Here is a 13,578-nt window from a genome sequence, read left to right on the forward strand (position 1 = left end):
GGTACATGCATTTGTAAAGTTTTATTTTTTTACTCATTAAAGTTTTTAATTTTAATCAGATAATTGAATTTAAGTAATTTAAGAGCATATTTACATATTGGATGCAACTGTAGACTCTCATTGTGTTGAAGCCAATTACTTCCAATATGAAAGTAATATAAATTGTCCCATCTCATCAACATATGTCTTTCTCTCTTCTCTTACGTGCTCCCATCCTGCCATTTACTTTCTTTCTCCAACCTTAGCTTCTCATTTTAACAGAATGTTGCCTTACTTATGAGCAAGAAATCTTTAACATAGGCTTTTATGTTACATTTTTACATTTTTGTATTTCATTGAACTAAAATTCTGAAATATGCTACATTTCATACTAAGACTATATGAATATTATATGCATCAACTTTTGCTTATAAAAATTGAGATGAAAATTGTGCTTAAAACTTAACAAATGTTCAGAATATCAAAACTTTTATAATAGCAGGATACTACATATTTAGAAATTCTATTGTACGTTCTTAAAAAACAAGCAAGGGCTATATGCTTTTAAATAAATAGACATTAAGTTGCATTCTGGTTACCTTTTATTGCATTTAGTATTATATATTTATACAAAAGACACTGCTGAGCAAGAGCTTAAATAAGATACTACTAAAAATTTAAAAAGGCAAAAGACAGAATGAAAAAAGGGATCACGAACATGACTTTATTCAGAGTTAGCGTAGTTTCGTTTTTGTCTTAGAGTTCCAGTTTTTGTTTTCTTTCTCTTTTTCCTATTTCCCTTTAGTGTTCTTCAGTGCACAGCGAAAAGCAGTCAGAAGGAGTCTTCGCGAAGTTTTCAGTGCTCTGTTTGCAATTCTTCCTTCAGTTCAGCATCGAGGTTTTGTGTCTGAGTTATGAAATGGCTGTTAGATAATTGTGGGTCATTTTTTGCATGCATACTTTCATGCTTGTTAGTAATTCAGTTTCACATACCTACAGAATTTAAATGCTTTTCTTCTTACCTGCATAGGTAATGCATGGAATGACCCCGAAACTCTACTAGGGAGCATGTATTACAAAATCTTGCTGATGTTTGAGTTTGTAGGTATGTCTTCACCATTTCTTCCTGTTCCGCTTTGCTGGTTGTCTTGTAGTTTTGAGCAGCACCAGGAGACTTGCCGGGGGGATGCCAGGTTTGTGTGCAAGGCTGACAGCTGTGGAAAGAGGCTGAAGAGCAAGGATGCCCTGAAAAGACACCAGGAAAATGTCCACACTGGTGAGGAGTCATTGGAGGGTCGTTTCCGAAGGGGCTTCCTTTCCCCAGGCCGCAGCGATCTGTTTTTAATTCTCACTCTTGAGGAGAGAGCTGGCTTTTCCATTGTGTTTCACACAGATGTGGAGCGCTGGCAGTGGATTTTTTTCTTTCACTGAACACTATTTCTTTCACTGAACACTATTTCTTTCTCAAGTTGAATTTAGCAGCATTTGTTCTTTTTCCCATTTCTGAATTAGTTATAACTGTAAGCCTTAGTTAAAGTCTAGTTATGTTTGGGTGGTCAGATGCATTAAGAATTAATATTTTTAAATAACAATTTTAAATGTTTTGGCATATGACATTTCTTTTATAAATTGTTAAAATTTATCATTATTAAGTGGTATCCTTCTGCCTTATTATTTTTACAGTAAAAATCCAACTTGTGAAAATACTTACAGTTCTCCTAAGTTAGAGAAAATTGCTAACACATTTTGACATTGGAATTGAATATGTATGGATTAACAAAACAAATATTATTTGAATTCCATCTAATAGCTAGCTAAACAATAAAACAAATATAAAATTTGACTGTCTTTTAGGTTTATCTGCTTAGCACATGGTATACTGTCAGTAAATATATTTTGGCTTAGGGATTAAATCTATTGCAGTGAGTTGAACAGATGGCTGTATTGTCTCAGTTAACTTTTTACTTCTTGTCTTTTTACCTCCATAGACTTCCTCCTTAGAGGAGGTTGAGATTTATGAAACCCTCTGTGTTCTTCTATTCATATTCTTTGTTCATAGTGTTTATTTTTGCCCTTGACTTCTGGGAAATGGGTGGCTATGTGTCTCTGGATGTGGGGGAAAGTGGATTTCTTTTCTCCCTTCAGTTGTTTATTCTTATATTCAGGAGAAGATGATAATCTGCACCCAGCATCTGTATCCTATATTTGTTCATTGTCCAAAAAGTATTCACTTTAATAATAATACAGAGGCTAGCGTGAACAACTGCTAGCTGCGACTTTGCATCATTGGTTTGGGCTGCATATTACGTGCAACCTATGGTGAAAGCTCTGTGTGGCGGAAGTAGGGCCTTGTGAAATGCACCTCCAGCTTGGTGCCCTTCACTAGGCTTTTACAGTGTTCTGGTTTCTTTCTTTCCTTTTGAAGAATACACAGCTGACTTAGGGAAGATGGAATTTTTTTCTGAATTCAGTATACTAGGATCTTCCCTATGATTGCAAAAGGCAAGCATAACTTTTTGATAGACTTGCCTTCATAGTTTTTTGATTTTCAATGCTGTTCTAGTTAAAATGCTATTCTTAATTTTCTTCACCTGTGTCTGCAATATATTGTAATAGAACTTTCATGTCAGTTTTAAAGTTTAAGTTTGCTGAACTAAGTAAAAAACTAGATGCATACGAAACTCTGGAAACTTGCATTCTTATTACTGGGCATGTGGTGTTCAGGCTGTGCTATAAGCACAATGTCTTTGAGGCTTCTTGTAGTTGGCCTTGCATACTGTAATATTATTAATTCTGGAAATTTATGGTGATTTTGTAGGAAATAATTCATAAAAGGAAATCTTGTTTTATATATATTTTTTAATTTGTGGACCATATAAAGTGTAAAATCTTGCTGTATTTTAGCTAACGGTTACTATGCCATATGTTTTGCTGGGGTTGGTACATGATGTCATTCTCTCATTCACAGTATGTCTCTTGCTTCTCCCCTTTCCTCCATGGGCTGCACAGGCATTTGAGGAAAGAATAGTCCCTGTTGGAGATAGCAAGCAAAGAAGCTCTCATATACATGGTTGTAGAATCCTTTATTATAGAAAGGCAAAGGCACTCAAAGAAAGAAATCTTTGATGGCAAATTTTTTTTGTTAAGGTGATATGAATTGAGGATGATGATGAGAGAGAAGCTGAATTTTTCAATATGGATCACATTTTTCCATAGCAACCATAACATGGGTAGGTAGGTTCTCAGACCAGCTCCTAGAAGCATACTTAGTTCACAGTGTGTTGAAAGTTGAGTACTTAAGTGATTGTGTATTCAGTACAGTTGTATTAATTTCCTCACATGGCCTACTGGTGTAAGTAATGTGTTCCTAAATGTTTTTGAAAGTTTAAATCTGAAAGTCAAATATCAGATTTACCTAAATAGGAAAGTTAAGACAGTATAACATCTAGTTATGACTTTGCAGGTGCTGTTATCCATGAGTATAGGGGAGCTGGTAGAGTGGTGAGGCTCCTCACAGTTGCTTAAGGGGAAACAGAGAGTGAAGGGGCTAAGCTCTTCCATCACTTCCCATCTTTCCCTTTTGCTTAGATTCCATGGTTGCTGACAAGAGACTTTGCATTAATGAGAAATAACATTTATCTACATTCTCAGATGAATAGTCATACATTTTTCCTGTGTGTCTTCTCAGAGGAGCTAGGATTCTTCTAGGGTGAAAAAGAGGAGAAGCCATGAAAAGGAGAGAGAAGACTGAAGATTGGGGATGAGGGTTTGATGTATTCCCTTTGATACCTGCAGGCAGAGCTGTGGCAGGAGTGCAGGGGTAAAGTGAGAGTGGTGGGTGGAGAAATCTGTTTCTTTCTCTCCTCTCTCCTCCTCGGACCCATCCAGTGGGAAGGAGTAGGGCCTAGTATCAAGGAGTAGTTGCTATGAGGGCTAGGACAGGGCAGTAAAGGATTATTGGTGGAAGATGGACCATCCCAACTAGTAGGACCTGGAAAAGAGGGAATGTTCTTTCTGAATGGTGCCTCATGTATGATATGTTTAGGAAATTGATGACCAAATATATGCTACCAGATATTCATTTTGCCTGGGAGAATTTTCTCCTTTAGTAGCCATGTTACTTTTCAATCACTGAGAAGCATTTTCTTGGCTATCATATTTAGCCTGCTAAAAACAGTGCATTAAATGGAATAGGCATCTTGAATAATAAGACAAAAATTCATATTTGCCATTTGAAAGTGTATTTCTCTTTCATAAATGCAGTCCTATAATAAAACGAAATCATTTTGTAATATTGATTTTACTTGTTTTAGATTTGCTTCAAAATATAGAGAAGTGGGGGAGTGGATGGGATTGAGGTTGGGGCAGGAATGGTCATGGTGAGTCATTGTTGGGGCCAGGTGATGGATAGATGTTGATTCATTGTACTATATGCTTACTTTTTGTATATTTGAAATAAACCAATTAAAAGTTGAAAACATATTTTATGGTTATTCATTGTGGTGCATTTGATATTATTATATAACATTTAATAATGTTTGATTGCCTCTTCATTTCTATAACAACTGTGAAATTTGAAATATGAAGTGAGCTACTGTAAGCATAATCACTACATAAGACAGAATCTGGCTTTGAGTAATAGTATGAATTGCCAATATATTGTTTTATTGTACTTTATTTCTTAACATTAACTTGATAAGCATATACTTAAAGATTTTATAAGACTCTAGTGCTGGAAAGAATAGTCTATAAATTCTATCTTAAAAAACCCAGCTGATTAAATAAAATATTCTGTTGAAATGTAAAAGAATTAACACAATCACTTTATGAATTAATAAATTTAGTTTTTTCTTTTACAAACACATTTCATTAATTTTAATTTTGATTTGAATTCCTGTGAATATATCATTTTCTCTTTTAATACTATACAGTATTAGTACATGGAAAAGTGAAAGGCCTGTTTTATATATGTAGAAAGGTGGTATATGAAGCTGTGAGGATGTCTCAAATTTAAAAAGAAAGCATTTACACAGAATGGGAGAAAATATTTGCAAACTACCCATCTGCCAAGTGATTAATAACCAGAATATATAAAGTGCTCAAACAACTCAAGAGGAAAAAAATCAAATAATCTAATTAAAAAATGAATAAAATATCCGAATAGACATTTTTCAAAAGAAGACAAATGGCCAACAGGTATATGAAAAAAAATGTTCAGCAAAATTAATCATCAGAAAAAATGCAAATCAAAACTACAGTGAGATATCATCTCACCCTAGTTAAAATGGCTTCTATCCAAAACACAGGCAATAATGAATGCTGGAGAGGATGTGGAGAAAGGGGAATGCTTGTACACTGTTGGTGGGAATGCAAATTAGTACAGCCTCTTTGGACAATGGTATGGTGGTTACTCAAAAGACTCAAGATAGAGCTAGCAATTCCACTGCTAGATATATACCCCAATGAAAGGAAATCAGTATATTGAAGAGATAGCTGCACTCCCATGTTTATTGCAGCACTATTCACAATAGCCAATATTTGGAATCAACCTAAGTGTCCATCAATGAGAGAATGGGTAAAGGTAATTTTCTTAAGTGAAGTAAGCCAGGCACAGATGCACAAATTTCACATGTGCTCACTTATATCTGGAAGCTAAAATTAAAACTATTAAACTCATGAAGATAGAGAATAGAATGATGGTTACCAGAGGCTGGGAAGGGTAGCGGGGAGGGGGTGAATAAAATGGGATAGTTAATAGGTGTAAAAATATAGCTATAATGAATACAATCTATTATTTGATAGCACAACAGGGTGACTATAGTCAACATAACTTATTGTATATTTAAAAATAAAAGAATAGAATTGGAATGTTTCTAACACAAAGAAATGATAGATGCTTGAGGTGATAGATACCCCAATTACCCTGATGTGATTATTACACATTGCACGCCTATATTGAAACATCACATGTACCCAAAAAATACATACACCTATTATGTATCCATAATAATAAAAATTATGAAAAGGTATATAAGCTTCTACATTTTCTTGGGAGCTTGGGTCTTTATTCTGAAGGCTCCCCTATATACATGTTAATTAATTTGTATGTCTTTTCTCTAATTAAAAAATAATTAAAAAGAAGATTTAAAATATAACTACTCTTTAAGTATAATGAATATATCTACAACACTGAATTGTTTAGAATTCTAAATTATGAAGATGAACTTACATGTCACCTCGAAACACTATTTGTTGTTCCTCTTAATAGTCTCATTTAAATCATCACGGTATTTTATTTCTATTTTAGGAGATCCTAAGAAAAAGCTTATATGTTCAGTGTGCAATAAAAAGTGTTCTTCAGCATCAAGCCTACAGGAACATAGAAAGGTCAGTAAGATAAAAATTCATCACAGTTTAATATCTGTCTTTAATAATTCTAATGTGTTTTATAGTAAGTATAAAAGTTACCAAGTTATTATTTTGATGTGAAAAGATAATCTGAAAAATCAATGGCAATTATTAACTCTAACAACATTAGCAACTATTTAATATAATTTATAATAAAATAGAATTAAATGGAGTTTTAATTTTTGCTCTTGTCATGACAAGGTCCAATATGTTCATACTATATTTTATTATTATAACAAAGATGTAAATGATCATTCTTAATTTCACATATTGTTTCTTTTAGCATAGCTACGAGCATGAGATATTTTCTTTACAAAAGAGAAGGAGATGGTATTTGTGAAAATAAAATTTTACTTTTGTTATGGTTTGTAAAATGAATTTTTATCTCTGTTTATATATAGATGTATTACAAAGTAATTTGACAGGACTTAAAATTATATGATTTTTAATCCAGTAGCTCCAACCATGTGCTGTGGATTTAACTTATAACATGTGAGGTAGCTAAATTATTGTGTTGATATGTCTGAGGTTATATCTTGTATGTTTAGTGATTTTGATCCTTTAGGAGAAATAATAGGACAAGCACCAGACTAGGAATCAGGGTAGTGGATTTCTTTTTCTGTCACTAACCTTCCATGTAACATTAGGCCTTCCTTCTCCCATTTATAAAATGGGACACTGAATTGATCAGTATTCTCTTGTTTGTTTGTTCTCTGTGTACCATGAAACTACTATTTTTTTGGTTTTCAGTTTTCAAGTGGCAGTCTTATTAGATTGTTTAGAGATATGGAATGCTTTATGAATTTGTGTGTCCTCCTTGTGCAGAGGCCATGCTAATCTTCTTTGTTACATTCCAATTTCAGTGCTACTAAAATGAGCACTGAGACTGCTTTTAAAAGAAAAATTTTGCGCAGAATGCCAATCCAGAGGACCCTTTTATAGGTCTTTTTTCCTCCTTCCCCATCACCCTTATGGCTTCTGAAGCAGAACTGCTAAAGCAGTTCATCTTCTGAAGAGACAAAACAATTAAGTCTACTGGAATAGATATCTTCTAAGCATCCTCTTTTATAATTCTATGATTTATTTTTCTGACCCATTTAAATCTTAGAGGTTGAAATTTAAGCTATTTTACCAAATAGAGCAATGATTCCCAACCTTCTTGGTACTAGGGACCGTTTTCCTGGAAGACAAGTCTTCCAAGGACCAGGGAGTGGGGGAGGAGGTTTTAGGATGATTCAAGCACATTACATTTATTGTGTACTTTATTTCTATTATTATTACATTAAAATGTATAATGAAATAATTATAAAACTCACCATAATATAGAATCAGTGAGAGCCCTGAGCCTGTTCTTTTGTAGCTAGACGGTCCCATCTGGGGGTGATAGGAGACAGTGACAGATCATCAGGCATCACACACTCCTATGTGATGGTAATGGAATACAGAAACTATAACTCATGCCTCCTGAGTGGTCTTTGCAGAATGTTAATAAGTTGCTAGCTCAATGTAGCCCTTCCTTCATTTCAGCCATAGTCCCTCACTATTCAGCCTTTCCAAATCCATAGGCAACTTTGATTGACTCCAACTGGAACTTTTCTTATAGTTGAGAATGTCTAATGTCTAATAGAGTTAGGTTGCAGTATTTCATCTTGCCAGTAGATGATGCTGTATGCCAATGCCAAATTATACTATAGTATCTTAAATTACTATTTATTATCTCATACAATGATAAGGTATATTATGATTCTTGAAAATAATTTGGGAGTTCAAATTTTAAAATATTACCCTCCAAATTAATTTGGCACACTGTAAATTTTATAAAATCTCATAAAAATATACTTTAGCATTTGTCATAATTAAATAGTATTACTTATTTTCACTTTAAATATGATCTTTTTATTAAGCATTTTTTGTTTTTTTAAAGTAATTTTTTTTATTATACTTTAAGTTCTAGGGTACATGTGCACAGTGTGCAGATTTGTTACATATGTATATATGGGCCATGTTGGTGTGCTGCACCCATTGACTTGTCATTTACATTAGGTATATCTCCTAATGCTATCCCTCCCCCCTACCCCCACCCCATGACAGGCCCTGGTGTGTGATGTACCCCACCCTGTGTCCAAGTGTTCTCATTGTTCAATTGCCACCTATGAGTGAGAACATGCAGTGTTTGGTTTTTTTGTCCTTGCAATAATGAGAGGTGACAGTGCTGGCAACCCTTGCAGCCTTTGCTCGCTCTTGGTGCCTCCTTGGCCCTTTGTGCCCACTCTGGCCATGCTTGAGGAGCCCTTCAGCCCACCACTGCACTGTGGGAGCCCCTTTCTGGGCTGGCCAAGGCTGGAGCTGGCTCCCTCAGCTTGCCGGGAGGTGTGGAGGGAGAGGCCCCGGGCGGGAACCAGGGCTATGTGAGGTGCTTGCGGGCCAACGTGAGTTCCGGGTGGGTGTGGGCTCGGCGGGCCCACACTCGGAGCAGCCAGCTGCCTGCAAGCCCCAGGCAGTGAGGGGCTTAGCACCTGGGCCAGCAGGTGCTGTGCTCAATTTCTCGCCGGGCCTTGGCTACCTCCCCATGGGGCAGGGCTGGGGACCTGCAGCCCACCATGCCTGAGGCTCCCCCGCGCCGTGGGCTCCTGCACGGCCTGAGCCTCGCTCCTGCACGGCCTGAGCCTCTTGGGAGGGGTGCCGCCCCCTGTTCCACGGCACCTGGTCCCATCTGCTACCCAAGGGCTGAGGAGTGCGGGCGCACAGCGCAGGACTGGCAGGCAGCTCCACCTGTGGCCCCAGTGCAGGATCCACTGGGTGAAGCCAGCTGGGCTCCTGAGTCTGATGGGGACTTGGAGAACCTTTATGACTAGCTAAGGGATTGTAAATACACCAGTCGGTACTCTGTATCTAGCTCAAGGTTTGTAAACACACCAATCAGCACCCAGTGTCTAGCTCAGGGTTTGTGAATGCACCAGTCAACACTCTGTATCTAGCTACTCTGGTGGGGACTTGGAGAACCTTTATGTCTAGCTAAGGGATTGTAAATACACCAGTCGATACTCTGTATCTAGCTCAAGGTTTGTAAACACACCAATCAGCACCCTGTGTCTAGCTCAGGGTTTGTGAATGCACCAATCAACACTCTGTATCTAGCTAATGGGGACGTGGAGAACTTTTGTGTGGACACTCCATATCTAGCTAATCTAGTGGGGAGGTGGAGAACTTTTGTGTCTAGCTCAGGGATTGTAAACACACCAATCAGCACCCTGTCAAAATGGACCAATCAGCTCTCTGTAAAATGGACCAATCAGCAGGATGTGGGTGGGGCCAGATAAGAGAATAAAAGCAGGCTGTCCCAGCCAGCAGTGGTAACCTGCTTGGGTCCCCTTTCCACACGGTGGAAGCAATAAATCTTGCTGCGGCTCACTCTTTGGGTCCACACTGCCTTTATGCGCTGTAACACTCACCGCGAAGGTCTGCAGCTTCTCTCCTGAGGCCAGTGAGACCACAAACCCACCGGGAGGAATGAACAACTCCAGATGTGACTTCTTTAAGAACTGTAACACTCACCACGAAAGTCTGCAGCTTCACTCCTGAAGCCAGCGAGACCACGAATCCACCAGAAGGAAGAAACTCCAAACACATCCGAACATCAGAAGGAACAAACTCCGGACACGCCGACTTTAAGAACTGTAACACTCACTGCGAGGGTCAACGGCTTCATTCTTGAAGTCAGTGAGACCAAGAACCCACCAATTCCGGACACGATAGTTTGCTGACAGTGGTGGTTTCCAGCTTCATCCATGTCCCTACAAAGGACATGAACTCATCCTTTTTTATGTGCTGCGTAGTAGTCCATGGTGTATATGTGCCACATTTTCTTAATCCAGTCTGTCATTGATGGACATTTGGGTTGGTTCCATGTCTTTGCTATTGTGAATAGTGTTGCAATAAACATACGTGTGCGTGTGTCTTTATAGCAGCATGATTTATATTCCTTTGGGTATATACTCAGTAGTGGTATATACGCATATATGGCTGGGTCAAATGGTATTTCTAGTTCTACATCCCGGAGGAATCACCACACTGTCTTCCACAATGATTGAACTAGATTACAGTCCCACCAACAATGTAAAAGTGTTCCTATTTCTCCACATCCTCTCCAGCACCTGTTGTTTCCAGACTTTTTAATGATTGCCATTCTAACTGGTGTGAGATAGTATCTCATTGTGGTTTTGATTTGCATTTCTCTGATGGCCAGTGTTGATGAGCATTTTTTCATGTGTCTTTTGGCTGCATAAATGTCTTCTTTTGAGAAGTGTCTATTCATATCCTTCACCTACTTTTTGATGGGGTTGTTTGTTTTTTTCTTGTAAGTTTGTTTGACTTCTTTGTGGATTCTGGATATTAGTCCTTTGTCAGATGAGTACATTGCAAAAATTTTCTCCCATTCTGTAGGTTGCCTGTTTGCTCTGATGGTAGTTTCTTTTGCTGTGCAGAAGCCCTTTAGTTCAATTAGATCCCATTTGTCAATTTTGGCTTTTGTTGCCATTGCTTTTGGTGTTTAGACATGAAGTCCATGCCCATGCCTATGACCTGAATGGTATTGTCTAGGTTTTCTTCTAGGGTTTTTATGGTTTTAGGTCTAAGATTTAAGTCTTTAATCCATCTTGAATTAATTTTTGTATAAGGTGTAAGGAAGGGATCCAGTTTCAGCTTTCTACGTATGGCTAGCCAGTTTCCCCAGCACCATTTATTAAATAGGGAATCCTTTCCCCATTTCTTGTTTTTGTCAGGTTTGTCAAAGATCAGATGGTTGTAGATGTGCGGTATTATTTCTGAGGTCTCTGTTCTGTTCCATTGGTCTATAGATCTGTTTTTATACCAGTACCGTGCTGTTTTGGTTACTGTAGCCTTGTAGTATAGTTTGAAGTCAGGTAGCGTGATGCCTCCAGCTTTGTTCTTTTTGCTTAGCATTGTCTTGGCAATGCAGGCTCTTTTTTGGTTCCATATGAACTTTCAAGTAGTTTTTTCCAATTCTGTGAAGAAAGTCATTAGTAGCTTGATGGGGATGGCATTGAATCTAGAAATTACCTTGGGCAGTATGGCCATTTTCACAATATTGATTCTTCCTATCCATGAGCATGGAATGTTCTTCCATTTGTTTGTGTCCTCTTTTATTTCATTGAGCAGTGGTTTGTAGTTCTCCTTGAAGAGGTCCTTCACATCCCTTGTAAGTTGGATTCATAGGTATTTTATTCTCTTTGAAGCAATTGTGAATGGGAGTTCACTCATGATTTGGCTCTCTGTTTGTCTGTTATTGGTGTATAAGAATGTTTGTGATTTTTGCACATTGATTTTGTATCCTGAGACTGCTGAAGTTGCTAATCAGCTTAAGGAGATTTTGGGCTGAGACAATGGGGTTTTCTAGATATACAATCATGTCATCTGCAAACAGGGACAATTTGACTTCCTCTTTTTCTAATTGAATACCCTTTATTTTTTTCTCCTGCCTTATTGCCCTGGCCAGAACTTCCAACACTGTGTTGAATAGAAGAGGTGAGAGAGAACATCCCTGTCTTATGCCAGTTTTCAAAGGGAATGCTTCCAGTTTTTACCCACTCAGTATGATATTGGCTGTGTGTTTGTTATAAATAGCTCTTATTATTTTGAGATACGTCCCATCAATACCTAATTTTTTGAGAGTTTTTAGCATGAAGGGCTATTGAATTTTGTCAAAGGCCTTTTCTGTGTCTATTGAGATAATCATGTGGTTTTTGTCTTTGATTCTGTTTATATACTGGATTATGTTTTTTGATTTGTGTATGTTGAACCAGCCTTGCATCCCAGGGATGAAGCCCACTTGATCATGGTGGATAAGCTTTTTGATGTGCTGCTGGATTCGATTTGCCAGTATTTTATCGAGGATTTTTGCATCAATGTTCATCAAGGATATTGGTCTAAAATTCTCTTTTTTCGTTGTGTCTCTGCCAGGCTTTGGTATCAGGATGATGCTGGCCTCACAAAATGAGGGAGGATTCCCTCTTTTTCTATTGATTGGAATAGTTTCAGAAGGAATGGTACCAGCTCCTACTTGTACCTCTGGTAGAATTTGGCTGTGAATCCATCTGGTCCTGGACTTTTTTTGGTTGGTAGGCTATTAATTATTGCCTCAATTTCAGAGCCTGTTATTGGTCTATTCAGGGATTCACCTTTGTCCTGGTTTAGTCTTGAGATGGTGTATGTGTCGAGGAATTTATCCATTTCTTCTAGATTTTCTAGTTTATTTGTGTAGAGATGTTTGTAGTATTCTCTGATGGTAGTTTGTATTTCTGTGGGATCAGTGGTGATATCCCCTTTATCATCTTTTATTGCATCTATTTGATTCTTCTCTCTTTTCTTCTTTATTAGTCTTGCTAGCGGTCTATCAGCTTTGTTGATCTTCTCAAAAAACCAGTTCCTGGATTCATTGATTTTTTGAAGGTTTTTTTGTGTCTCTGTTTCCTTCAGTTCTGCTCTGATTTTAGTTATTTCTTGCCTTCTGCTAGCTTTTGAATGTGTTTGTTCTTGCTTCTCTAGTTCTTTTAATTGTGATGTTAGGTTGTCAATTTTAGATCTTTCCTGCTTTCTCTTGTGGGCATTTAGTGCTATAAATTTCCCTCTACACACTGCTTTAAATGTGTCCCAGAGATTCTGGTATGTTGTGTCTTTGTTCTCGTTGGTTTCAAAGAACATCTTTATTTCTGCCTTCATTTCGTTATGTACCCAGTAGTCATTCAGGAGCAGGTTGTTCAGTTTCCATGTAGTTGAGCAGTTTTGAGTGAGTTTCTTAATCCTGAGTTCTAGTTTGATTGCACTGTGATCTGCGAGACAGTTTGTTACAATTTCTATTCTTTTACATTTGCTGAGGAGTGCTTTACTTCTGACTGTGTGGTCAATTTTGGAATAAGTGCAATGTGGTGCTGAGAAGAATGTGTATTCTGTTGATTTGTGGTGGAGAGTTCTGTAGATGTCTATTAGGTCCACTTGGTGCAGAGGTGAGTTCAATTCCTGGATATCCTTTTTAACTTTCTGTCTCGTTGATCTGTCTAATGTTGCCAGTGGGGTGTTAACGTCTCCCATTATTATTGTATGGGAGTCTAAATCTCTTTGTAGGTCTCTAAGGACTTGCTTTATGAAACTGGGTGCTCCTGTATTGGGTGCATA

The 13,578-nt window shown here is 37.6% G+C and overlaps 1 protein-coding gene and 1 pseudogene across 5 annotated transcripts in view; one reads left to right on the forward strand and one right to left on the reverse strand.

Moving 5' to 3' along the window:
- Positions 1-13,578, forward strand: part of PRDM5 (PR/SET domain 5) — a 224,831-nt gene that overhangs the window by 104,871 nt on the left and 106,382 nt on the right. For 3 of the 5 annotated variants that reach the window (XR_008657098.2, XM_055274694.2, XM_063637941.1), the window contains exons 6-8: positions 785-877; positions 1,134-1,255; positions 6,287-6,366. Coding sequence is in view for 4 of the 5 variants with exons in the window: in XM_055274694.2 (XP_055130669.1) it covers positions 785-877; positions 1,134-1,255; positions 6,287-6,366 (295 nt within the window). In the remaining variant the exon portion in view is untranslated. The remainder of the gene's footprint in view (positions 1-784; positions 878-1,133; positions 1,256-6,286; positions 6,367-13,578) is intronic. The other 2 variants (XM_055274695.2, XM_055274696.2) reach the window with 1 other exon arrangement.
- LOC129481398 (uncharacterized) lies at positions 7,168-7,268 on the reverse strand (annotated as a pseudogene).

This window comes from Symphalangus syndactylus, chromosome 4 (assembly GCF_028878055.3).
Source record: "Symphalangus syndactylus isolate Jambi chromosome 4, NHGRI_mSymSyn1-v2.1_pri, whole genome shotgun sequence".
Taxonomy (NCBI): Eukaryota; Metazoa; Chordata; class Mammalia; order Primates; family Hylobatidae; genus Symphalangus; species Symphalangus syndactylus.